The sequence below is a fragment of the Juglans microcarpa x Juglans regia genome, chromosome 4S, assembly GCF_004785595.1.
Source record: "Juglans microcarpa x Juglans regia isolate MS1-56 chromosome 4S, Jm3101_v1.0, whole genome shotgun sequence".
Taxonomy (NCBI): Eukaryota; Viridiplantae; Streptophyta; class Magnoliopsida; order Fagales; family Juglandaceae; genus Juglans; species Juglans microcarpa x Juglans regia.
Genome location: NC_054601.1, coordinates 2,024,550 through 2,051,519, shown reverse-complemented (window position 1 = coordinate 2,051,519; position 26,970 = coordinate 2,024,550). Strand labels below are relative to the sequence as shown.

The 26,970-nt window shown below is 33.4% G+C and overlaps 2 protein-coding genes across 3 annotated transcripts; one reads left to right on the top strand and one right to left on the bottom strand.

Moving 5' to 3' along the window:
* The first annotated feature begins 2,899 nt into the window (after window positions 1–2,899).
* Window positions 2,900–7,063, top strand: LOC121263573 (probable xyloglucan glycosyltransferase 5). Its single transcript, XM_041166536.1, has 5 exons — window positions 2,900–4,292; window positions 4,862–5,170; window positions 5,262–5,552; window positions 5,666–5,779; window positions 5,853–7,063. Exons 1-5 carry the CDS (start codon window positions 3,573–3,575, stop codon window positions 6,495–6,497), a joined length of 2,079 nt encoding a protein of 692 aa, XP_041022470.1. The 5' UTR covers window positions 2,900–3,572; the 3' UTR covers window positions 6,498–7,063.
* Window positions 7,064–8,854: 1,791 nt separating this feature from the next.
* Window positions 8,855–15,019, bottom strand: LOC121263572 (serine/arginine-rich splicing factor RSZ22-like). Of its 2 annotated transcripts, XR_005940298.1 has the most exons (7): window positions 14,888–15,019; window positions 13,828–13,930; window positions 12,694–12,782; window positions 10,915–11,137; window positions 10,620–10,736; window positions 9,758–10,309; window positions 8,855–9,279 (listed from the first exon to the last, which is right to left on the bottom strand). XR_005940298.1 is itself a non-coding variant. In XM_041166535.1 (6 exons), exons 2-6 carry the CDS (start codon window positions 13,914–13,916, stop codon window positions 10,273–10,275), a joined length of 555 nt encoding a protein of 184 aa, XP_041022469.1. In that variant the 5' UTR covers window positions 13,917–13,930; window positions 14,888–14,956; the 3' UTR covers window positions 8,855–10,272. The 2 variants fall into 2 exon arrangements, 1 of the variants encoding a protein (XP_041022469.1); XM_041166535.1 differs by having other exon boundaries at window positions 8,855–10,309; window positions 14,888–14,956.
* Between the last annotated feature and the right edge of the window lie 11,951 nt (window positions 15,020–26,970).

Here is a 26,970-nt window from a genome sequence, read left to right as displayed (position 1 = left end):
TAACTATTTTATAATGAAAAATTCTCCTTATCAAATAAAATAATAAAAATAATTAATCATATGTTGATATATGATATAGAGATGATAAGTAATATTTCTCTTTTATAATTACTCTCCAATACATTAGCATAATATATAAAGAGTCCTTACACTGATCATCCTGTCACCATAAACTACACTTGATTTTTTAATTTTACCAAATAAAATGAATTCTTCTACTCATCATCTATATACTATAAATTTGATAAAGAAAAAAATCATGTATGATGTATAGTATAGAAATGATGAATATAATTTTTCTTATGAAAAATAGTGTAGGTACGCATTAACTAATAAATAATGTAGAGCATTAGTACTAATTAATTACTAAAGCATTCTAAGAAGAGTTGGACCATATCTAGGGATGTAAATGAACCAGTCTGTTCAATAGTCCACTCGATATTCACTCTATTAAACTCGAATCAAACTCAACTCATGAAAAAAAAAACTCATTCGTGAAAGCAGATATACACTCGATTTGTAAATGACACATACACAACAAAACTCGACTCGACTTGGCTAAGGCTCTTTAAGACCCGCTCGTTTATACTTAAGTCGACTCATTAGTTCGAGTCGATTAAAACTCATTCATATATTGATAAATATATACATACACCTATGTATATATACACACATATAAATATATATATGTATTAGTTAATAATATAAGCATACAACTTTTATAATTAAATATATAATATGTAATCTAATTACTTATATCTATATAGTGAATATACTTCATAGATATATTTTATAATTTGTATAATAATTAGTCGATAAAATTTAATAATTTCATATACTAGTATGTGGAAACCATATATGAAATAGATATATGTTATCATATTAAGCATATGTATTAATAATATATGTAGGCATATAATATATTATTATTTTGGATAAACATCAACTAGGTATATATTAATTATTTTCAATAGAGGTTATACTTGTTAGTTGTATAAATTCAATATTACATTTTTTATTTAATTAATTTATTAATTATTAAATCTTATTCAATAAATAAAAAATAAATAATTAAAGCTTAAACTCGAGTTGAGAGTTTAGCTTATCGAGTCGAGCTAGAACAAAGAATAAAAAAAAATCTCAAGCTTGGGCTCAAGCTCTAGCTCGAGTATTTTGAGTCAAGCTGAACTCAGCAAGCCAAAGACTAACTCGGATCGGCTCAATTACAGCCCTGGTCCATATCCTCGGGTTCTTGTTTTGTATGTTTATTTATTGAGTTGGCCTAATAAATTTCAAATAGACAAATCACATACAAGCATTGTAAAAAAGTAGACCACGTCTATATATATTAAAAAAAAAAAACTATTCTTTATTAGTGGGATTTATTTTTTTACTAATGGTTTGTATAAACATTGTCTATTTGAAACTTGTACCTAGTATTACTCATATTAAAAAGAGTAATGATACTCATACACAGTTACACCTCTTTTAATATTGCTTTACCATCCAGTTATTTTGTTTCATTTTGCTCTTTGAATTTGAAATAAAAACCTCAGGACATGACCTTCTTGCATAATTTAAAAAAAAAAATTCAATCAACTAACGTAATCATGTAAATTAATAAAAAATAAATTCAATTTTATAAAAATTAACTCAAAGACTAAAAGAATGTCAACTCAAATTACGTTAGTTGATTGAATTTATTTTCTTTTAAATTATACAAAAAGGTTATGTTCTTGTATTCTTAATTCAGATTTATAGAGAAAAATGAAAAAATAGTTAAATAATAAATCGGTAATAAATGAGGTAACGCATTAAAAAATAATTCCTGCACGATTTCTTCATTGGAAATGCCTCCCAAACACAGCAATATCTCGAAAATCTCTCTTCTTTTTTTTTTTGTCCCGGGGCAAATGATTAATAAGAAATAAATTGAGGTCAATCGATCTGGATCGCTAGTTGAGCATCACATTCAGAGAAGGCAGATTTAAAAATAATTGAGAATACCCGTAAAATTAGGATAACTGAAAAACGTCCAAATGAGATTGTGGGTGAGATCCAACACCCTTGTGTACACACACCCACAATTAATGATTAATTATGGATAATAAATGTGATAAAATAACATTAATTCCATCGAAGGCAACATGATTTTCTACAAAAGTCACACCATCATCTTCCATACACGTCTTACAATATTCTCCGGATAGTAATGCTATAGTGTAATATATCCACTATTAAATTATTAATAGGCAACACAAACCTTTTTCATAATTATTTTTACAACCTTTGGTAAAGTGAAAGGTTAAGTAAAATTTAAAATTTAAGAAAAAATTTAAATTATAAATTAAAGAACTTCTATATTATACATTAATTTTTTTATATTTAATAATTATAAAATAATTGTGACTATATTATAAATTAAATTTGTATATTTGTTATGTTATAAAGAAAGTTGCGTATTATTGGCAAAAGGAGGGTGGTATAGTGTGGGCCCCCAAGCTACAACAGTATGTGTAACTTTTATTATTCTATTTACTATTTTAAATGTTTTCAGGCAAGGGTATTCTTTATATGGACTGTGCAATTACAACCATACCCATAGCTCTAGGCTTCCGACAAGCATAAAGAATATTCTAAATAATATACAACTTAGGCAGGTGTCGAAGTAAAAATAAAACTGAAACTTCAATCTACCTTTATTTTTTTTTTTTTACCAAACTTAAAAAGATGAATATTACTCTTCGTTTTATCATCCACAATTATTTATTTAATGTGATAAAATTTTAAATAATTCGCTTAAATATGTCATATAAAGAGTATGATTAATAATAACAAAATTAAAAGTTAAAAATAATATTTATCGTATCTAAGAAAAGGTAATAGCAATTGGCCATGTTCATCCATTCCAATGCAGTCAACAATCCAACAGGCACCACCCGAAACACTTTGAAAAATCTAGATTTCGCTAAGAGTGGATGTGTTTTCTCTTCTCGAAGTCAGCAGCTAGTCTTCACTAGTCTGTCTGCCCTTGCTTGAGCCTTGTTTTGTCACAGAATTGCTTACCGCATTTTCCTTTTACTTCATTAAATGCAGACTTCTAATAAGCTCGGGAAATTATAATACGCCCAAAACAGTTAACTTTTGGGGGAGTGACTTTGCTTGTCCGGCTTACTTGACAAATGCCCCCACATGGTGCTGGGCTCTCTCACGGCTGCAGATATACTTGCCCTCAGAATGTGGCTTTCCCGTGTTTAAGTGAGAGCCCTCTGACTCTCTGAGACACTGAGACAGTACAGAGAAGCTCTCGCTCTCACCTCCCCCTGTTCTTGGTTTTTTTTTTTCTTTTTTCTTTTTTTTTTTTTCCCTTCTACATTGCGGGTGGAATGGAGTGCGTGGAAGTGAATTCCTGTAGATTTTGTTAGTTTTCTTGGTTGGTTCTTGAATGTGTTTTGCTTGGTTCTCAGTATTCAGATCTGGTTACGAGAGTTTCTTGAAGATTTAGCGGTTGTGTGTTCTTGGATTCTGCGTCCTTTTCAGCTCGTGAGGTTCAAAAGCCACCTTGCTCGGAAATGACTCCAAGATTGGACTTTTCTAACTGGTGGGGAAAAGATACCCGCAAGGGAACCCCGGTGGTAGTCACAATGGAGAACCCCAACTTCTCAGTTGTGAAGATTGACGGCCCAGACGCTGCGTTCCGGCCGATGGAGAAAAGCCGGGGCAAGAATGCGAAGCAGGTCACGTGGGTCTTGCTTCTCAAGGCCAATCGTGCTATCGGTTGCGTCGCCTGGCTCGCCACGGCACTCTGGGCATTGCTCGGAGCCATCAAAAAGAGGCTGATCCATAGACAAGGAGTAACCTTGGCCAGCGAGAAGTTGGGTAAAGGGAAACTGCTTTTCAGAATCATAAGAGCGTTCTTAGTCACTGCCTTGGCCATCCTGGCCTTTGAGGTGGTTGCCTATTTCCAAGGGTGGCATTATTTTAAGAATCCCAGTTTGCACATTCCTCGGACTTCTGAGTTGCGAGGCTTCTTCCACATGGCTTATGTTGTTTGGTTGACATTCCGGGCCGATTACATTGCGCCCCCAATTCAAGCACTCTCAAACTTCTGTGTTGTTCTGTTCCTTATCCAATCCGTGGACCGTATGATACTTTGCTTAGGTTGCTTATGGATAAAATACAAGAAGATTAAGCCAAGGATTGTGGGGGATCCCTTCAAGTCGGATGATGTGGAGGGGTCAGGCAACTATCCCATGGTTCTCGTTCAAATTCCAATGTGTAATGAGAGGGAGGTAAGACTCTAATTTTCACTCTTTCTTTCTTCGTACGTTTTCGTATAGGTCTTTAGATTGGTTTGTGTCGCTTCTAACTAGTGGAAGTTCTGGATTTGGAAAACTATGAGAATAAAGAAGAATGCACGTCTGGACTTAAAAAAAAAAAAAAGTAGAAGAATAATTAAAGAAGAAAGAAATTTTTTTATCCTTATTGATTCGTTTTGAATTAGGGGTTTGCACCGTTCAGGAGTAATTTGCATGGTTCAGTAATGGTTTTTTTACCAAGACAGTTCAGTAATGATGAAAGCGTCGTATTGTCAATTAAACACTTATTGTCTACCCCCTCCCCCCCAAAAAGAACCATCAGATTTAATTCGCTGCTCGATCACGATTTCAATAATTATGTCACAATGCTCAGATCTTTTTATTCAGTGAAATTGAAGAAATTACCCTTATAGGAGATATATCTGATGAGGGTATCTGAAAATAGTTCGAATCAATATAAATTATTTATACGACCAATCTGTAGATTCTTTTGGTGGAATTTTCTTGATGTTGATGGGTTTTCTGGCACTGGCCTCATGCAGGTCTATGAGCAGTCTATCTCTGCAGTGTGCCAACTTGATTGGCCAAAGGATCGACTACTGGTTCAAGTTCTTGATGATTCTGATGATGAGACTATTCAATGGTTAATTGAAGCAGAGGTTGCTAAATGGAACCAAAGGGGCATCAACATAATCTATCGACATCGTTTGGTTAGAACTGGTTACAAAGCAGGGAATCTCAAGTCAGCAATGAGCTGTGATTACGTTAAGAGTTATGAGTTTGTGGCGATTTTTGATGCAGATTTCCAACCTAATCCTGATTTTCTTAAGCTAACTGTGCCCCATTTCAAGGTGGGAAAAGAATTATACACTCTTGGTGAAATTTTTAGTCAAAAGTAGTATGAGAACTTAATATGCATGTCTCTCTTACCTGGTGCCACAGGACAATCCTGAACTAGGTTTGGTTCAGGCTAGATGGGCTTTCGTGAACAAGGATGAAAACTTGTTGACTCGTCTCCAAAACATTAATTTGTGTTTCCACTTCGAGGTGGAACAGCAGGTCAATGGGGTATTCATTAATTTCTTTGGTTTCAATGGAACTGCTGGTGTTTGGAGAATTGAAGCCCTGGAGGAGTCTGGTGGCTGGCTTGAAAGGACAACTGTGGAGGATATGGACATAGCCATCCGAGCCCATCTCAACGGTTGGAAGTTCATCTTCCTTAATGATGTAAAGGTACTTGATGATTTTATATTTAATTGAAGAGGGACATGAATAGGACCCCAACTTTAGATATCCTGAAAATTGACCGAACTTACTTTCAAGCTTAAATGTATTTACATTTTCAGGTCCTTTGTGAAGTTCCCGAGTCATATGAAGCTTACAGGAAGCAGCAGCATCGTTGGCATTCTGGCCCAATGCAACTTTTTAGACTGTGTCTTCCAGCAATCATAACTTCAAAGGTACCTCTGAGTTGACCTTGATATTAATTACTTTTGATCTGAACTAAAAGGCTTAAACTCTTTGATACTGCAGATATCGGCATGTAAGAAAGCAAACTTAGTAATGCTATTCTTTCTGTTGAGGAAACTCATCCTTCCCTTCTATTCCTTCACATTGTTCTGCGTAATTCTTCCTTTAACTATGTTTGTCCCCGAGGCTGAGCTTCCTGTATGGGTCATTTGTTATGTGCCAGTATTTATGTCATTCCTAAACATTCTTCCAGCCCCCAAATCTTTCCCCTTCATTGTTCCTTACCTGCTATTTGAGAATACCATGTCTGTTACAAAATTCAACGCAATGGTATCTGGATTATTCCAGTTGGGTAGCTCTTATGAGTGGGTTGTCACCAAGAAGGCTGGCAGGTCATCAGAATCTGATTTACTGGCAGCTGCTGAAAGGGAACCTAAAACAATAAACCAGCCACAATTCTACAGAGGAGCTTCTGAGAGTGAGCTTTGTGAATTGAACCAAATTAAGGAACAGAAAGAAGCAGCTCGAGATTCTGTTAAGAAAATTAACAAGATATATAGGAAGGAGCTTGCTCTGGCATTCCTTTTGCTCACAGCTTCTGTCAGAAGCCTGTTGTCTGCACAAGGAGTCCACTTCTATTTCCTGCTTTTCCAAGGGGTGACCTTCCTTCTTGTGGGTCTTGATTTAATTGGGGAGCAGATGAGCTAATAATGAGGGGGGGACAAGAGAAAGGAGGAGAAAGAAAAGCACCCTTCTGCTTAGATTCAGTAAATGTGCATCTCGGCATCAGTGATCTGTGTGGGCAGTGCAAGCAAGGAAGTTCAATCCTTTTTGCCTTGGGAGATTGCAGTCAAGGGGTAACCCTCCAATTCAATAAAATGAATTTCTTGTATTCCTCGTACGAATGAAGTGTCTGATAGGGTTTCTTCGTTCACAATCACTCTCCTTGGCATTTACACCTACAATTTTTCCGCATTTCCATAGGGCATTGGTCATTTTGTAATCCTCCATAGGTATTGAATTATTGTTCGTGATAGGTAGGAATAGAATATCAACCCTTGCTTGTGTGCGGTTTAGCACCTTCCCCCGCTGCTGCCCCCCAGGCCATATTGTCTTTGTATTTTGCCGAATGCAAGAGAGAGTCCAAGGATGAGATTGCTTGATGCTTTCTGGTTTATACTTTATATATTCTTTCTTCATTATTGATTAAGACATGTAAAACATCTTTTTGTACATTTTTCTGGTCTATTCAATGTAACCATAGATTCTCTCTCTCTGTCTCTCTCTCTCTCTATGAACACACGCACGCACGCACGCACGCTCGCACGCCCTTTTTGTCTTTTTTTTTTTTTTTATATGTTGCAGTGCCTAGGTGTGCCAGTTTGTAGTTGAATGTAGTCTAGATGAATAAAGTGTCGGCAGGCAAGTCGGTGATTACAAAGCTCAGCTTTTATTATATGTAGGGGTGGCTGAGGTTTTGGCGTCGTATAGTTCAATTATAGGGTTAATACAAAAATTGTGAGGGTCGAAATCTTTGGTAGGGTATACGCTGATTCTGGCTTTTTTAGATGGTACTTCTGGTTGGCAATATGATCAAAGTAGCCATCTCCCTGACCATTCTTCTCTGGCACTCCATTTTGGCAAGCACTGCCAATCAGCAAAATCTTTGATTTGACAACCCAACAACTGGCCCCCCTTAGCATCTCATATTCACTTGGGATAATACCTAAGCTGGCAATTTTGGTGCCAAGTGAGTTATGGTAGTGTGACTGACATTCATGTAGGTTGAAAATTACCCACTTAATGTTACATGTAAAGCCATCTCAGAAAGCTTTCATTGAACTTTGACATACCAGGGTCAATCTGCAAGGGGCATGTTTATCTGGCTGATAACCTTCACCCAATGATTATGTGAAAGCATGTGCCTTTATGAATTTTTTTTTTTTTTTTTTTTTTTTTTACTCGGGTATTTATGGACCCCTCTCCAACACATTGACATATCAAGAAGTGATGCTGACAGGGATACATCATTTTTCAAATAACTTAATTGGGCGATAATATTTTGACTGGGGAGAAAAAATATTGAAGCGTCTTTTTCTAGAAAAAGGACCCTCCAATCCACCATGCCTTCGGCTGAAACAACCATTCCAAAAAGAGAATCATTTTTGTTTCCTATGTGCATGAAACCTAATCAGGTTTGATGGGGACCCGGCCCATGTGATTTTAACTTGTATTGTTTTCCTTCTCTCTTATTGTTTAATAGTTAAAATAGATCTCTTTAATTTATGTATTCATGTTTATGATGTATTACATGATTGCTGCTATGTAACAGAAGATCTCTTGGGGCCGGGATGGGTTGTTCATGGGCTCCACGAGCAAATGACAGTGGTCATGGGCTCCAACATGACCCGACTCGGCCAGCATGATTTGCAAGCAACAAGCTCACAGATTATTAGAAAAAGGTTCCCATGGCTATATCTATTAGAAGAGAGAAATAACATCGTAGATGCCTTTCTATCCAAACAAATTGAATATAATCCTACATGCAACAAGCTCACAGATTATTAGAAAAAGGAAAAATATATATATATATATGAATAATAACAATTAGAGAAACTTGAATTGGGATTTTGTACTAAACAAAAAGTGAGCACTTAAACTGGAAAAATTATAAACAAATAATTAGTCAAAATGTGCAATGCACTCTAGTAAAATCAACCACTAAGTTTTTAGGTGTATAAAATTTATCAAAATGAGAGCCTCAAAAATATTTAAAACTACATTTGGAGTACATATAAAAAGGTTAGGCATCGTCCAACTGCAGTACATACAATATCTCACTCAACGTAAATAATATTTCTTGTTTATAACCCCACCCTCCACTTGTTTAAGCCATATAATAAAATATCAATTTAACATGGAATTTCCAATATTTTTTTTTTAACAAATCAATAACTTCCCCATTCCTCTCAGTTCCTCCATGTATTCAACTACCAAATTTGAAAAGAAGGGTAAATGAATATCCAGCAACCACAGATATCATATGGACTGAGTAGTTCTGAAAGAAAAGAAATTCAATGTGTATTGGAAAAGACAAGTAATAAAAAATGGTTTAGATAAAAAGCCCCCAATAGAAAGATACTAGAAGCGGTAAATCTCACCCTACATCTCCACACCTACCCCCTAAAAACAATAGGACTTGTAACCAGGGGGCTAAATGAGATACCTTCCTAAAATGAGTAATAATGCACTGCTTATTGGCATAACGTACAGCAGAACTTGTTTACGATGCAGAGAAACCACAAAAATCAGTCGAATGCCGATCATTTTGGAAGATTTATCATCCAGCCAAACCCAGAACAACTAAGGAAGCCGCTTTAGCACTAAAAACCAAACCAAGTCAGGTACTAAAGCCAAAAGCCACGGGTCCTCTACAATTGAAGTTCTTGATCTTCTAGCAACACCATAACTTAGCTGAGGTCACCACATACTTTAGCCGAGGTCACCAAACCACAGCACGAGAAGAACCCATGACCCAGTAGATATTGAGGAGAAAAAAATACGAGAAGGAAATTAAAGCAGGCACATATGGAGTAATGTAAAAAAGATAATTTCAAGGCTAATATCAAAGCCCCACACCCAAATAAAGGTAAACTGCAACTCATTAATAAAAGGTCAATCTTACTCCATTTTCAATGTAAAGGGTAAAGATTGTTTGGACATTTAACCACCATTTGCAACCCAATACATTTGAGGGGTTCAATGTCCGCAACAAAATCAAAAAAACTTAAATCAAAGACCTCTTTTTCAACAGAAAACCGGAGGAAAGAAACAAAAAAAAAAAAAAAAAAAAATCTTCAATGGATCATCCACGCAAATTCTTAGTAAAATCAAATTAGAAAATCCACGCAAAAATAAATTCATCTTGTTTAAGAACCCCCCAACTTCTGTAGAACAGATATAAATACCTGCCAGAAGTGTTTGACGCAGCTCCTCAATCTGTTAAAGTTAAATAAAAGAAATGCCACAAGAGAAGGGAGGCGCATCACAACTGGAGAGACAATCAAATAGAAGCATCTACAGAAGTAGCAGGCTGGGACCCACAACCATTAAATTGAAGATCCCAGTGGCCAATGAAGAACGAAATCCAGGGGAGTGCAGAAGCACATCAACAATGAAGCAGGACCAGAAGAGACCTCAACATCAAAAAAAAACAAAAAGCATAGATTTTTAGCAACTTGCTCATTGGAATGTCCTCAATAAATTCATAATGCTTAAGATCTCCTCCTAGAATGAAACTACATATTCAGCATAGAGGGAAAAAAATCCAACTGCAAAAAGAAAGAAAGGAACTTATCCAAATCCAAGAGTAGAAGCTGAGGGCGTCGCCCGATTTAAACAGTCATACTGAAGTCCAAGCACACTAATTAACATTCATTCCCAGTATCCTCATAACAGAGCAAAGTGACCAAGGCTTCCATACTCAGCTCCTGCTTCGGCGTCGGTCCCTCAAACCATTTCTACAAAAAAATTGGTAGAGACAAAAGAAAGTAAAATTAATCAGCCATTTGCAAAAGAGACAATCATGTATGAGATTAGGTTAAAGCTCATAAGGACGAATTGATGCTCCTTCCCAGCAACCAAATTGAGGATGGTGAAAGACTCAGCTCATGTTTTGGCTACTGACACAAAAGGATAGCAAACAAAACATTATGCAATGTAAACTGCCTATATTTTGACGTTGAACGTGGTATAGTAGCCTTCCGGCATGGGAGGTCCTCCTATCCACTACCTACAGAATACAATTAAAAACCAAGCAAAGGAACAAACCCATTAGCATATGGCAACTCTTCACGTCCACGGTATGGTGGTGACCTGCTGTAGCTGCGCCCACGAGGAGGTGTCAAGCTGCGGCGTCTAGGGGATCGTCCAAGGGGACTGTAACTCCTGCCATACAATATCAGATCGTGTCAAAAGGCATCATACTGATAGCAGTGTATTCATTCCAACCCAGATTGGAAGTATCTGCCATCTTAAAGTTCCACCCCAGCTATCAATATCAAACATTGATACCATTTAGGCAATGTGACATTATAAAAAAGAAGACCATCTGACTTGAACTTGCCTTCGACCATAACTTGGGCTTCTCCGATATCGGGGAGGACTGCGACTCCGACGTCTACCAGGACCAACACGCAGACGGCACTCACGAGCAAAATGACCAGGCTCACCACACTCATAGCACTTCAAATCAGAACCCCCAGAGCGACCACGGCCCCCTCCTCCACGACCACCACCACCCCCACCTCTAGAGTTGTGAGAAAGCTCAACTCTCCAGCCATTCTTGCCTGGTCATATAGAAAGGCACAGAACAATTCTCAGTCAGTAAAAATTTGCACAATTTTTTTATAAGGAACATTGATAAACTTTTGGCGAGTGCATACTTCCACAAACACAGAACTAGTGAGCTTGCCCAGCAGTAAATTCAAAGTATAAACTATATTGTGAAAAATATGAAGAAAACAAAAACACAAATATAAGCAGTATTGTAGAGAAATGCATTAGGAATAGAAAGTAGTGTTTCTAAAATGCATAAAAAAAATTTAAAATGCGCCAGAATGGGGTCTACAAAACTAGCCACAGTATTTACCAAGACAATGGTTACAAACCAGCCTCTCTGGGCAAAGACTAACCAAAAGAACTACTTCCATTCTAATCTTTTACTCATGTAGACAACATAATTTGGTAATAAGACCCATCTTTTCAATGATCTTCTCACAAGATTTCTAGAACATACTTCAGTCCACTAGAGCACATATTAGTCCATTTGAAACCACAAGCCCCACAAGATTGTCTCACAAAAAAACAATAACAAAACAAAACAAAACCCTTGCACAACAAATGTTCACCTCCGTCGCCAAAAAAGGCCAAGGGCCATTAGATATCTCTCCCGCATACTTATCTTCTATAAAACCAAAATGTAATGTCACCAATAGTTTATGGACAGTTAAAAAGGCCCATTATAGCCTGCCTGCTCATATATAAAATCTATGATGCAGTCATAGAATATAAAGACTATCTTCATATCCTAGAGACATCTAATCACAAATGAGAAAAAAAACAAATTGATAAGAGTTGTGGCAAACAAGACTGGAATCCATGATGCAGTAATAGAATATAAAGACTATCTTCATACCCTAGAGACAACTAATCACAAACGAGAAAAATCAAATTGATAAGAGTTGTGGCAAGCAAGGCTGGGAAAACAATAAGTCATCAGCCAGAAGGTAATTAATGCTATTTTAAAATGCTTTAGTTGAATATTATACTAGGGATCTAAAATGTTACATCCTTTTTTTTTTTTTTTATGTTGGGGAACCTCTCCAAGGCAGGGCCCTTCGGACCCACCCCTGCAGAGTAAACCCCAGTCCTGTGCACCGCACCCACGGAAGTTTCCCTACACGGAACTAGTTAAATCGCCAGCTTTTCACAGGGGGGTGTGGCCCCAAAGGACTGTTTGCACCTATGAGGTGTTGAACCTTGGACTTTGAAGGGAATGATGCCCCAAGACCAAGGCCTTCACCACTTGGGCCAACCCCTTGGGGTTCTATCCTAAGTATTTGAAATACCAAATAGCAAATTTATCAATGCAATTTTAGGGATATTTAATGAATGTGTGTCTCTAGGCTATCTATAAAAGCTAAGCATGGTCAATAATTATATTATAATATTTTTTTATTGGTAAAGAAGAATTTTATTGATTATGTAGGCATAGCCCAAGTACTGCATTACATCTTGTTGGCAGTGGTTCTCCAGTGAAAGAACTTTTTATGAGTACCAAGAATTTCATTACAAAGCAGAAAAGGCACGGCCATGGGAAGAACTTTAAAACAGTCAACCATACCATCTAACTCACGGATTGCATCCTCTGCATCTCTACGGTCTTCAAAGTCAATAAAAGCATAACCAGGTGGCCTCCGTGCAACCCAAACACTGCATAGAAAATTATAATTTAAGAGTAAAATAAAAGACATGATCAATGGCTCTCAGAACAACTTCTTAAAAAACGGCTTAGAATTATGTACAAAATTTAAACACCTGCCAAGACTAAAAAATTTCACGACACTTTAGCTATCATGTGATGTAGGATGAACACATACAGGAGAACCCAACTGATTGAAGTTTTTAGATATATATATATATATTAAAAAAAAAAGCAAAGAAGAAACAGGAAAGAAAACAGAAGCACAGAAGACGAAGCAAGAAAGAAAGGGAAAAAAAACATAGGGAGAACAGAGAGAGGAGACAAAAAAAAAAAAGCCTGGCAAAAATTATTGTTCATCAAAAGTTGCTAAGAGCAATATAAAATTATGTTTAAAGAGACCATAATATAACCCTAACACAAAAAAAATCTGGTCACACTTGGGCTGACTGACATTAAAAAATTAATAAAAAATAAGCCCAAATGATAAATACAAACCAAAGTCTAGTGATAGTTACCAAGACAATAAAATAACAAAAAACAAATGCAGAATAATGAATAACAATTGATCTTCATCAGTTTTCAGCCCTGGATCAGAAGTCCAGTGTCCCCCATCAAAACATGATACAGAAAATACTTCCTAAAATAAGGCATGGGTTAAATGATCAGGGAGGCAGCAACTTGAGAGCCAGCAAGCTTATTTTGCATCGGTTAAGAGTTTTCTAGAACAACTTTATGCTGGCACCCCTCAAACAGCATATATTTTATATATTTTTCTCACCATACCGTGATTCATAAAAATGGTGCAATGAGTGTTTAATCATAAAATGGTGCAAAAATAGCACAAATAAGCACAATGAAAATATAAATCTATCAGCTTGCCAAGTTAGATTGAACAAGGAGTTAAAGATGAATCCAAAATTATCACATTTTGAGGTACCATCAATATGAAAAAACATATCTTCAAATTACACAAGAGTAACTAGTAACTGTTGGCATTTCTAATTGGTGGAGAGAAAATATAAAAAGAAAAAAGTTACTTCCAAATTATTCTACCTTTCTATAACTCCAAAAACACGAAATTCATCCTCAAGATCCCTCTCAGAAACTCGTGGATCCAAGTTTCCCACGTATATGCGAGTCATTTTGCAGCAACGAACTGTCAAATGCAAAGAAAGGAGGTTGATAAAATTAATTTACGATCCGTGCACAAAAAATGTCCCAAAAAAGATGTCATAACACTTTACACCAGTTCGAACTAAAAAACTAGCCAACAGAAAGTAAATCGTCAGCGTTAAAAATTCATGTTTAACCCCTAGGGGTTGGCTCAAGTGGCAAAGGCCAAGGGGCTTGGGATGCTCCCAGGGTTCAAATCTCCTTGAGTGCAAACAATGGTCCATCGGACTGGGGATTTCCCCTTTGAATTATCCAAGGTGCACGAGGAAACTCCATACCGAGAGCCTGTGCACCCCAGGATTATTCGGGACACTCCAGACACACGGTGCCAATAAGAAAAAGGAATGGAGGATAGGGAGAGGATGAGATACAGCAATAAAATCAGACAGCAAGAAATCAAACGTTCTAAGAATTTCAGACGCAGCTGTAGACTACTCCAATAAGCTCAAATGAGAACAATAGCAACTAGAATCAAAATTTTTGCACAATTATAAAGAAGCATATTCTAAACTGGGAAAAAAGGCATATTCACATAACAGCTATATATTAAAAAGAAATAGCCATACAAATATCATTGATACACACTTAATCAATATAACAAGGTTAACCTAAATTCGTTTCATGCCCCAGTAGAAATAAGGGAATTTTTCTCCCCAAACTCGATGAAATTTAAGGCCATATTGAGGGATAAGATTGAAATGAGCTTTTTGACAAGTGAGAAAAAAAAAATTATAATTGAGGTCTTCCAAAGGAAGGATTTTTCTGAAGATTCCCTATGTTTTGAAAGAAAACTTGTTCCGGCTCTCGATAAAAATAATTTTGTCACGAAAAGATAAATTTCAGGGCAAACGAACGTAAGCGGAGGATGAAATTAACAAGACGCGTATAAACATACTTATATATATATATGGGGAGGGGAGAGAGAGAGAGAGAGATCAACCCCGGGGAAAATTGGCAGAAGACGGAGAAACCCTAGCAGCGAACGCACAAATCCCCTTCTCCTCTGGCTTGTGTGCCACAACACTAGACTTTTTTTATTTAAAAGAAGTTAAATTTGGTAAACGAGCCCCTGTAAAGTTTCTAATTACCTATGTTGCCCTAATTGGACCAAACTTGATAGGCAGCCCATCCGTTTCGTTTATCTAATGGGCTTTTAAGTAAGGCCCGTTTACATCTCAGGCCGAACCATACGATCTAAAAAGGTGTCACGGACTTTTAACGGTCCGAACTTAATTATATGAAATTAAAAAAATCTATTCATCATTTTCGTAACACACACTATACATAATTTTTTAATTTTTTTTTTACCAAATATACAGTATATAAATGATGAGTAGAATAACTTAATTAGTTTAAGAAAAATAAAAAATAAAAATAAATGTGGCGTGTCAGATGATGAATAGTAAAACTTTCATAACAACCGAAGTGCAATAGCCTCGTGATGCACCTGTGTTCTTTTTTTCTTTTCTATTTTTTCTTTTGACAGAGCGAACTTAATAAGCTAATGTTTCTTTCTTTTTTCTTTTTTATTTTTTAAATAAAAAATAAAATGATTTTAAAATAAAACTAACCCATTATTTCGCAAATGTAGTACTCATGGCCCAAGCCCCACGAGCCACGTTAAGGCCTAGGCCCACGAGGAGCACAACCATGGAGGACACAACATCGTTTCTTTCAGTTATGTGTTCTACCTCTTTCAGTTTTCTTCTCGATGGCTTCTCTCCCTCATCTCTGACACTCCCTCTTACCTAAAACCCCTCTCCCTCAATGCAAAACCCCACTCCCCTAGCAGTTTTTCTTTTTCTCCCGTGACTTTCTCCACCTAAAAACCCCACCTCTCCCATGCCTCTTCGATTAGTTTCCATTTCTCCCTCAAATTCTCTTAACAAACTCACTCTTACTCCCTTGCTCTCTTTTACGATTTTTCTCTTTAGATGTTTGTTGTTGAAATTGTGTGTTGTGGATTTTAGGTTGCTGTCGAGACTCCTCATGCCGGTAAGCCCTATTCTCTTCTCGCCCACGCCCCCCCCCAACACCCCACCCCCAGCTCTCTCTCTGTCCTCTCCCTCTCTAATATTTAGAACACTCCCGACACTGTTCTCACTCTCTGCCCCACATGTAAATTTTCTTTGTGGCCGGACATACAGTATTGATACCATTCGTGGGTTATGGTTGCCAACGCCATCATTCTCATTCGACAGTGGTAAGCCCCTGTCAAATTCTGTTTGTGTCTTCTAGTGTAATTGTTTTTCTCTAATTTGTATTAACTATTTCATATTTCCCCATGAAATCCTTGGGTCTTCGGTTCATAGTAGCACACTTCCACTAAGACTAAGCAGCGATTTACTTGGGCCACCCAAGTCGATATACGCCGCTACATACTTAGGTAAAGTTCTTTTCAGCTTGCTCGTTTTGAGTTATTCCATTGTGTAACACCTTAAAAGACGAAACTTTACAATAGTATTGTTTGTTGGTTCATATGACAGTGATTTCGTTCCTGGATGGCATTACTCCACTCACTTATGCCATCGGACACCACACGACATTAGGTATGATATTTCAATGTAATAGGCCCAGTTCTTTATTTACATGTGCGAGATGAATAAAATATGATTGTTGGATTTTGTTTACGATATATATGTGGACGGTTGAGTTTATTGGCCGTGCATTTTCTTATTGCATTACTTTGCTGGGAGTGCTCTTGGTTGGAAGAAGGGTATAGAGGATTATGTGATTCTGGCTGTGAGAGTGGATGTTGGCTGTCAGAGTTGATTTGTGGCGGATTGTGTTGGTTTCATGGTTATTTGTGGGATGGGGTGTATTGGGCTGGTTGTGTTGAATGTGTTATGAGTTGTGTGGAGGTTTGGGGTTGACGTATGGGCTGTTTTGGGATTAAGTGTAAGTTGCTTCAGGTCTATATGCAGATTGTTGAATGGACGTGGTTTGTTTTGGAAATATATGTTGTTGATCGAATTAATATTGTTGGGATTAAGTGGAGAGTGATTGTTGTAGTACTATGGGTTGGTTTTGAAATGCTTGATAGGTCAAATTGAGAAATGTTAAATTGATCGATATGTTGGGAGTAATTGTGGATGGGTTGATTGTTGGATATGGCAAGTGTTGGGTTGTTTCTAAATTTTTATGCTTATAAGCCTATTCTATTCCATCCTTAGGATGGTGGAATTTTGCTAGTTAAGTTTATGTGCGAATACGAATTATTAACATGTAAGCAAATAATTTTTGTTTAGGTTGCGACATTGATAGAGCTTAAGTCCAAAGCTTAAGTAACTCTCTGCAAGAGTCAGGTAAGCGGGATTCCTATACTAGACTTTACATAAAAAAAAAGGAACTGAGGTTGATTTATGAAAAATATGCATGATATGTTTTGAAAATAAATATGAAAACAACTTCAATTATGTGTTCTACATTACTCATGAAATCTGTATAAAAGAGCAAGCATTTTCTGGCATGACTAGTGTAGACATGAGCAAAACGTTTAGCATTCTGTTTACGAACCGTGTAAAAATAGCGAATATGAATTCTGAAAATTTGTACTTGTTATATGAATGCTATGAGTCTATTTTGATATGTGAAAATAATATGAATATGATCAACACTCTGTTTGATAAGATATGCATTTGAAAAACCTTTGACATGACTTTCTAATTCTATTATGATTTTTTATTCTGGTTCTGATATGATGATTTTGATTCTGTTATATGGTTGGTACCAACATCTTTGATATGAGTGCACCCACTTTGGAAACAAAATGGTATTTCTGTATGTTCTTTTATGTGTGCACACTCGGAATTCCGAGAATGAATAAGGAGAAATTTCACATTCTGATACTGCTTGATTTGGCCACTGGGGATAACACAATTCTACCACTAGGGTTAAACAGGGCATATGATATTATATGATATGAAATGACATAACAAGATGAAGATGTTCATTCATATTATGTCAAAGGGTCTTTCAATATGAATAGCTAATTTCTAAATATGAATAGTTTAAAGTGTCGCTTTGATTTTCTGATATTACATTTTGAGATCTGCATATGGAAATTGAAATGTTTTGTTACTGCATTCCGAACTCTCTAAAAAAGTTCATGTTTACATACTAGTATATGTTCTTTGTTTATTAAGTTGTTGATAACTCACTCGCTTATCTTCATAATATTTTCAGATGATGTTAATGATTTAGTTGGGGACCAAGAATAGTGACTGTGGGCAAAACTAGCTAAAGACAGGACGATTGGGTACCTAAGGGTACTATTAATGATTAGAGAACTTCATTTGGTAGATGGGTTTTTAATTTGTTATGGATTATTGAGATTTTTGTAATTAAGTGAATGTTGTGATTCAGTGTTATTAGAGACTGTGGAAACGTAAATTTGTGTTTTCTTGGAATTATCATATTGATGATCTTGTGGTGTGGATAAATTTATGTTTTAAGTGGAAGTAAATAAATTTATGTTTTCGGGTTTTGGAGTCTTTGAAAATGATGTTTGTGTTTGGGAGATATGAATTAGAGATGATAGGTAGTAACTTTTCGACTCATATGGGTTAAGGGCGTTACAGTAAAGATCTTCATGCATATCTTTGTTTTTTTTTACCTAAGCTTTTTTCTTTTGCTTGTAAGAGAGAAAAACGGAAAGGAGATACAAAATGATAAACACGCATAACTTTTCACAACACTTATGTGATATCATTTTAGGGATATTTTTGTAAAATATCATAAAAAAATAACATTATTTTATAAAAAATATCTTTATTTTATAGAATAATATTAGGTACAAATCTTAAATAGACGAGCCATGTGCAATCCTTTTGTAAAAAAGTGAATCCTATTAATAAGAAATAATTTTTTTTTACACTTTTTTAATGTGTGGTCTACTTTTTTACAAAATTTGTGCGGAATTTGTTTATTTGTGATTTCTAAAAGTTATTTCTCGATTTTATAATATATATTGTGAAATATATTATGAAATGAATATCATTATTTTTTAAATATTTTTGTTTGGAGAATTTTATCAGTACGCTCTATTAGTTTCTCTTTTAAAATAATTTTCAAAACTTTTACTCTTACTTTACAAAATATTCCTCAGTTGATCTCCAAATGAAGTGGCATTTTGACTTCAAAGTTCAAACTTGTCATGGTCAGGACCACGTCAGGTGCACCTTGGCTTACGCACCCGAGGCCGTTTTATATAATTTTTCATAAAATTATAGGAATGTATTTCTATAATAGTGCGTGATTGCGTTATATTCAATTCATCTCATCTTATTTTATCTAATTATTATAATTTTATTAAATTTTTACATAAAATAAAATAAATAATTTAATTTTTTAAATATAAAAAAATTAAAATAATATTTTAATAATATTTTATTTAACTTTCAACTCTTATTTCAATTCATTTTATCCCACTTGTGAATATAAACAAAGCCTGGTGTGAGAAGTTGGAACTAGGAAGAGCACTATGCAGTATGCACCTTTGACTTGTTGAGATATATTATTTTTCATCTTTAATATTTTTACGACTAATTATACTGGTAGACGTCACGTGTTTGAAATGAATTTTATATTCAAGTTACTGGCACTCAAAATTTAGTTAAAAGGAAAATGCTAATATGTTATATGAGTTTGTCCTTTCATTTTGAAGGTTTATATATTTAAATTTTTTTAACTTTATTTTTATTTAATAATTAAGAAAATAATTTTTAGTATATTGATATTTTTTATTTTTTAAAAATAAAAAAAAATATTAAAAAATGTTAAAAAAAAGATAAAAATAAAAAAATAATAATTTTATGCTAGTGGCACGCTCAACCGTCAAAGTTGGCGGTACGCTAGCAAGACTCTACTTAAAATATTCTATGTTAATTGGTATGCGTTAGTCGCCATGATTGTCATTTAACTAATAATAATTAGAGTGAAATATGCAAAAATAAGACTATAAATATTTTAATCATAGAAAAAATCATAAAAATAAATTTATAATTGACGTAATTTAATGTGAATTCGTTAAATTGTAAAGTTATTTTTATTATAAAATAGATCTAATATATTATATGAAACTATATCACTTTATATGTTTATTTTATAAAATCTTTTTATAGATGTAACACTCTCTAAATAAAAAATAATAATCAAACTAAAATATGCAAAATAAAATCAAATTTAATTTAAATGGTCCCAAACTCAATGCCAATTCAAATTTTTTAACTTTCAAAATAAAAATAATATTAAAAAATAATATTATAATAATATTTTATTTAACTTTCAATAAAACATTTCATCTCATATGAACTATATAACCAAATGAGGTCTAATGATCCTAGTTAGGGCACATGCCACGTATAGTCAAAATACGAACAGGTTTAAAAATAGCCTAAAATTAGAATTTAGGTTAAATGGACGGACATTTGGTGCCTTGCATATATGGAAAGAATCTAATAAATTGTTCATAGAAACTGTTTCTCGTATATTGCTTAGAAAATATTATTTTGGTGTGCTAGGGTGATCGATACTAAGTGCATTTGTTTTTTGTTTTTTTGTTTTTTCTCAATTATTTGTGCGTCTTTTTTTTTTTTTTGTTAAAAACACAAAATGCTAAAAAATTAAAAACAAATGCACCTATACGTACCCTTTAGGGTCATGGTATCGGATAATTAAGTCTCGTTTAGATATAGAAATGATTTCATCTCATCTCATATCATCATTAGAATTTTTTTAAAATTTTTACACAAAATATAATAAACAATTAAATTTTTTCAAATCTAAAAATAATAATAATATTAAAAAATAATATTTCAACAATATTTTATTCAACTTTTAACTTTCATCTAAAACCATCTCACTTTATCTCACTATCCAAACGAGCCTCTGTATTACCCATATTATTTTTAGTGATTGTGACCAGTACTTCAACGGCTTTAATGTTCGTATTAGTTGTTCTCAAGGTCTTTATCTCGACTAATGCTAGATGGAAAATGATAGGGATCCCGATGATGTCCCGCTCCTTTAGTTTTAAGTTTTTTTTTTTTTACTTAGTGATTAAGAAAATATTTTTTAATAGGATTGTGATTTTTTTTCTTTTTTAAAAAAATATTTAAAAGTGTTAAAAAAATGATGTAAAAAAAAGTTTTAAATATTTTTTATTTTTTTTCACATCATTGTTTAACACTTTTAAATATTTGTTAAAAAAGAAAAAAAATTCACAATAATAATATTTTCTTAATCATTAAGTACAAAAGAAAAAAACTAAAAAAAAAAAGTGAGCGGGACATTAGTGTGATCCCCTAGCGGGATCCCTAGCATTGTCCATGTTAGATATATTTATAAGTTGTACAAGCGTTGTACATTACTTTTAAAAAAAGAATGGAGTTCACCATTAAAAATTTAATATTTTATATAATTTTGATTCACTTTTTAAAAAATAAATATTCAGCACTTATACATTTTATAACTACAAATATCATAGGATCGTCCTTGTAATTGTTCATCTGGCCTGATTTTTTCCCGACCCAGTCCGGAACCTAGAAAATCGGATTTCAATTCCGGGTTACCCAGTTTTAAACCCAATACATCCGGTCCAAGTATTGGGTTTTAAACTCGAAACCCAGGTCAGGTACCTTTTTTTTTTTTTTTTCTTCTTCTTCTTTTTTACAGTTTTCCATACTCTTCCCTCATTCTCTTTACCTGCAATTTGATTTCCAAGATTCATATATCAATTACTTCAATCCATGCAATCCAGTTAGTCTATTGTTTTAAGCATCAACGAGAAATTAGGACAGGAGGAAGAAGTATTGAAACCCATTATGTGCCAAGTATGAAGATTGCTTCTTATCCTTTAATTGTGATCCTAATATTAATTTCCAAACAAGAGAAAAATAACATTCAGATGCAAAATGTTAACTCAAAAAGAAAACAACAACAAACTGTGTGGACGAAAGAAGATGATACATCATGCATGGACAAAGAGGAAGAAGGAGATCATGGATTCAAGAAATTAACGGAATTGAAGGAGTAAATAAAAAAAAAAGAGAAGTTTAATTGTGCGTGCGTATTAGTTTCTTTCAAGAGTAGTGGGAAAAAACTTACCATTGATCCATTGCTTAGGAGGCTGAAAATGGAACGTAGTTTTATGAAGTTGTTTCACCTCAACAGCATGCATAGAGATTCATAGGCATCAGAATGATACCAAGCCCTAGATTCTTGATCGAGAAGTAAAACAGAGAATTTCCCTTAAAATTGATAATAAAATAAGACCGCGTGCCACTCGAAGAAGGGGAAGCAAAGCAGAGAATAAAGGCTTTCCTTCGTATGCACTGTGCAGACAGAAGAAGAAGAAGAAGAAGAAACCCAAGTTCAACTCGGAACCCGGAACTTGAATTTTTTAAAAACAAAGATTTATTTGGATTTCGGTTCAGATTTGACCTAGGCTAACCCAGTCTAGCTTCTAATCCGAGTTTGAAACCCGAATTTTGGTTCGAGTATACCTGATTTTCAGACCAAAACTCGAATAAACAATTCTAAATTGGTCTATCCTATATTAATAAAAGACGACGTTGGGAGGTTTGTTATATGCTTTTTAAAGGCTAAGCCAAACACGCAAGTGGTTTGAATTGGTGGTCTTTACTTTAGTTGTTGACTACAAATAATCATGGACCATTTGATTATGTTCAAAAGAAAAGTGTTTGCTTTATAAAATGTTTTTATCTAAATAATTTCATAAATCGATGTAATTTAGAGTGATACATCATATTATAATTTTTTTATTATAAAATATATATATATAACATATTATATAAAATTACATTAATTTATTTCATCACTAAAAGGCAATCTGTCGATCAAGAAATTATATCTTTAAGGTCTCGTTTGTTTTCATGAACCATCTCATCTCATCTAATCTAATCATTATAATTTTTCTAAACTCATGTATAAAATATAATAAACAATTCAACCTTTTACAAATCTTAAAATAAAAATATTATTAAAAAATAACATTTTAATAATAACTTATTCAGCTCTCATCTCATTTCAACTCACCTGTACAACCAAACGAAGCCTTAGAAGTTCCACAAAGACTCTAAAGTGGGCAACAAGTAGAGTGAAAAGCGTCTCACATAAGAAGCTAGATGCACGAGATAATTGATAGTTTTGTGACAAAAAATGTTATTCAAATATTTTTACACCACGCATCGTTCACTAACATAATTTAATTTTTAATATTCAATTTTTAAATTTATCTTTACAATTATATACTAAATAAATGATGCAAAGTCGTTGTTCCGGACATAACAGTGCATGTTCCAACATCGTCTCAGCACATTGTCTACATGACGTGGACCTAGCACTTGTTTTGACAATCTTTCGAAGAAAACAAACCTATAGAAGACCCCAACATAGTGCTCATCGCACCCACATTATCGTTATCCTATTATTATGTGGAAAATAATTTATACATAATATATTTTACGATATAATATTTTAAATGAAAGATATTTTTATAAAACATCATATGAAAGTAACATCATTTTATAAAAATACTCTCACCTTATAATATTATTGTAAAATATGTTGTGAAAATATATTATGTATATCATTACTCAACAATAAAAGGTCTTCTAAAATTGATATATATATATATATATATATATATATATATATTGTTATTCATTATTTATCTTATCATCATCTCACATCAAACAATGAATAAAATGCAAATACTAATCACTTACTCAATGCCATGTCATCACATAATAAAATGATAATAGATAAGCAATGACGAATGGCATTTTTATCTCAGTTATTATATTATAGCAAAGTTGATGACCGAAGTCTCAGAGGATTAGTATTAGTTTAATCAAAGTCATTTTTAAAATTTGATAAAAAGTATAGTTATTTTTTTCATAAATCCAAAACCTCTCTAACCATAACTACACATTGAATTAGTCAAAATAATAATATAATAATATTTTTTTATATTTTACAATTACACTAATTATATGTTAATTAATAATAATATTTATTACTTCACATATTTCAAAACTGAACACAAAAATAAAAGATAAAGGGCGTTCGAGGAAGTTAAAATCGTAAAAAATGAAATTGAAAAGCAGAGCAATTGAGGTAATTTTTATAATAATATTACTTTTGAAGATGAACAGTACATTTACAAATTTGAAAATATATTTAAAATTACTATAGCTCATCATAGTTCAAACTTTTACTTTTCAAAGAAGTCAATGTAGATAATTTTATCTACATTTATTCAAATTTTAAGAATGAAAAAGCCAATGCCAGTGCTTTTATGATAGTCGTCTTGCCTACAAATTAGATTTAAAGGTGTGAGTAAAAATCTTTGTTAATATTTTTAGATGGGAATAGGGTAGTTTGTTTTTCTTTACATTATCATGGTAAAGAGATAAAACTTTTGTGTATAAATTAAGAGTAATATTACTCATCATCCTTTTTACTATCATTTTCTTATCATCATATAATATATTGTTAAATGATTATGAACTATTTATTATATTTCACTTGTAAATCTATCATTTAATATCAGATCAAGAGATATTAAGAGTATAATAATAAAAATGGTGATAAATAGATTTCTCCATAAATTAGAGGCAAAGTTCCACGCGGGTCCTTTCAAAACAATGAGATTTATTATCAAGATATAATTTTGTTCAAATTGTTTTTCTAGAATTCATAAATTATTGTGAAAGAAAAGTGTTACAATCACAAAGTGATTTTAGAAAAATAAATTGACAAATTAACATGACTTTATATGATAGTTAAATCTACTTTATAATAATAATAACTTTACAATTTAATAAAGCATATCAAAATACATCAATTTATAAGTATACTTTTATGATATTTATTTATGATTCAAATATTTCTCATTAAATAAAAAAATAAAAAAAACGTCTGATCATGTTGCGTAACGATCCAAATTGAAACTCCTGCGTCACTGCCGAGGTATACCCCTGCGCATTATAAAAGAGCAAAAACGAATGCAATACAATAACTAAAATACTTTATTTGCGTGATCTAAATAAAGATATTGACATAACATTATTATAATTTTATCTTTGAGAGGGAGCGGTTCTTATAAATTTTAAGATTCAATTGATTTTTCTTATATTTTTAATAAAATGATATTATCACATTAATTAATTGTAAGATCATGTGTAAAATAATTGTTCAAATATCGTTGCCCAGAATATAAATTCAAATACTATTAATTTATATAATAGAAATAATAATCTATAAGAAAATATAACGAGAATAAGGGAATCACGAAGGTAGAAAATAAAATTTTGGACTCTATCCAAGATTTGATTAGAACAACGATTTCTTTGGAATATATTTGTCTTGCTTCAACGTGTTATAGAGTATTAATAAGATTGTTCAGAAGATACAATAAAACACTTTAATTCATTGATCTAAAATAACACATTTTATATAACAACTCAAAATACTATTTTCGGCTTCGTTTAGAAGTCAGAAGCAGCTCAGCTCAGTTCAAATTTGAGCTGAGCTTGCCATCCAAACGTATTTGAACCGAGTTTTGTCATTTAACTCATTTTAATCTGTAGATGGATGTAACATGTCTTTCTTTGCAAAGATTTCTGACTCTGCATTTAACTCAGCTTTTAATTTTTTTTTACCTTCCATTGGACCGTTATAACTCCTCCCCCTATCTCTCTCTTTCCGTCTCTCTTTCCTCGTCCTTCTTCTTCCCCAACTCATTGCAGAAGAAAATAAACTCATTTCCTTAAAATCAATATCCCTCTCCGCAGTGACTGCACTGCACCAAAATTTATTTAAAATATTTCCCAATTGCAAGCTTGAGCTTTAAATTTATAGATGCTATCGAACCCACAGTCATCCCCCATAGTTGACGGGTTGAAGAAGGAGATGTTGTGATTCAACGAAAAAGCTTCCACCGTCAACTCCTCCAACGTCTGCAGCCCTCGTGCTCCAACAGTGATTGAAGTTTGAAAATGGGTTGTCCTTCCCAATTGTAAGCCCACTACAGCCCTTTGGCTTACATCCTTTCGGCTTGATAAATAAACAATGTAGTGAAAATTGCGTTTTTACATGCATTGACTCATTTAAATAATAAAGTGATATTTTTTATTAATTTTGTTATTTTAAAAAAATTAAAAATTACAAAATCAAGAAATATTTTATACAATCAAATAAAAACTTTAGGGAAGATAAATAATGGTACTTGGTATTACCAATTTTACTCATATCATAAATAAGAAATAATAGAAATAATGAAATAAAAGTGATGAAAATAGTGAAATGGGGTGCCTTGAAAAATGATACGAAAGGAAACGGATAAAAAAAATTAAAGAAAAAGTAATATAAAAAATAACAACTTCAAAGACTACGTACGGAATAGTGAATAGTGAATACTATTATGAAAATTAAAAAAAAAAAAAAAAAACCGATAGGAATCCAAACTTATTTCCTACTTGCTAAAAAAAAAAAAAAAAAAACTTATTTCCTACTTGCATGTTCTCGGTGGCGTCTAAGCTACAGTGCCAGTTCCTTGTATATTTTTCCTGCTGCATTTGGCGCCAGATACGGAAATCATTTCCGTTTATACTGTAATATGAACAGTAACAAATAATGGTGGGACCATTTATTTTACAACTTTTCATAAATTTTCGTAAATATATCTAAACTTATCTTAACATCCAAACATATTTTAAACTCATTTTAAGTGAACTCCACCAAACTCATTCAACAATCTCAACTCATTACTATTCATAAAAAACTCAACTCATCTTAATATCCAAATACAGTCTTAATTACGAGGTAGAGATAACTTTTTGGAAGGAAAACTCATGTTCATTTTGTTTGAAAATTTGAAAATTTGAACAGATCAATTATATGGTGACCCTTAATTAATTTAGACCATAAATTATAAAGAAATGACCTAAAATATTTGGTAATGGTCATCAAATAGTCCATTTAAAGAAAGTAACTACA

Coding starts and splice junctions, on each gene's coding strand:
- LOC121263573 (XM_041166536.1), top strand. CDS start 3,573: ATGACTCCAAGATTGGACTTTTCTAACTGGTGGGGAAAAGATACCCGC. Junction 5,553..5,665: donor TCTTCCTTAATGATGTAAAG/GTACTTGATGAT, acceptor TTACATTTTCAG/GTCCTTTGTGAAGTTCCCGA. Junction 5,780..5,852: donor CAGCAATCATAACTTCAAAG/GTACCTCTGAGT, acceptor TTGATACTGCAG/ATATCGGCATGTAAGAAAGC.
- LOC121263572 (XM_041166535.1), bottom strand. CDS start 13,916: ATGACTCGCATATACGTGGGAAACTTGGATCCACGAGTTTCTGAGAGG. Junction 12,783..13,827: donor GTTTTTGGAGTTATAGAAAG/GTAGAATAATTT, acceptor TTTTCTATGCAG/TGTTTGGGTTGCACGGAGGC. Junction 10,310..10,619: donor GAGTTGCCATATGCTAATGG/GTTTGTTCCTTT, acceptor ATTTTTTTGTAG/AAATGGTTTGAGGGACCGAC.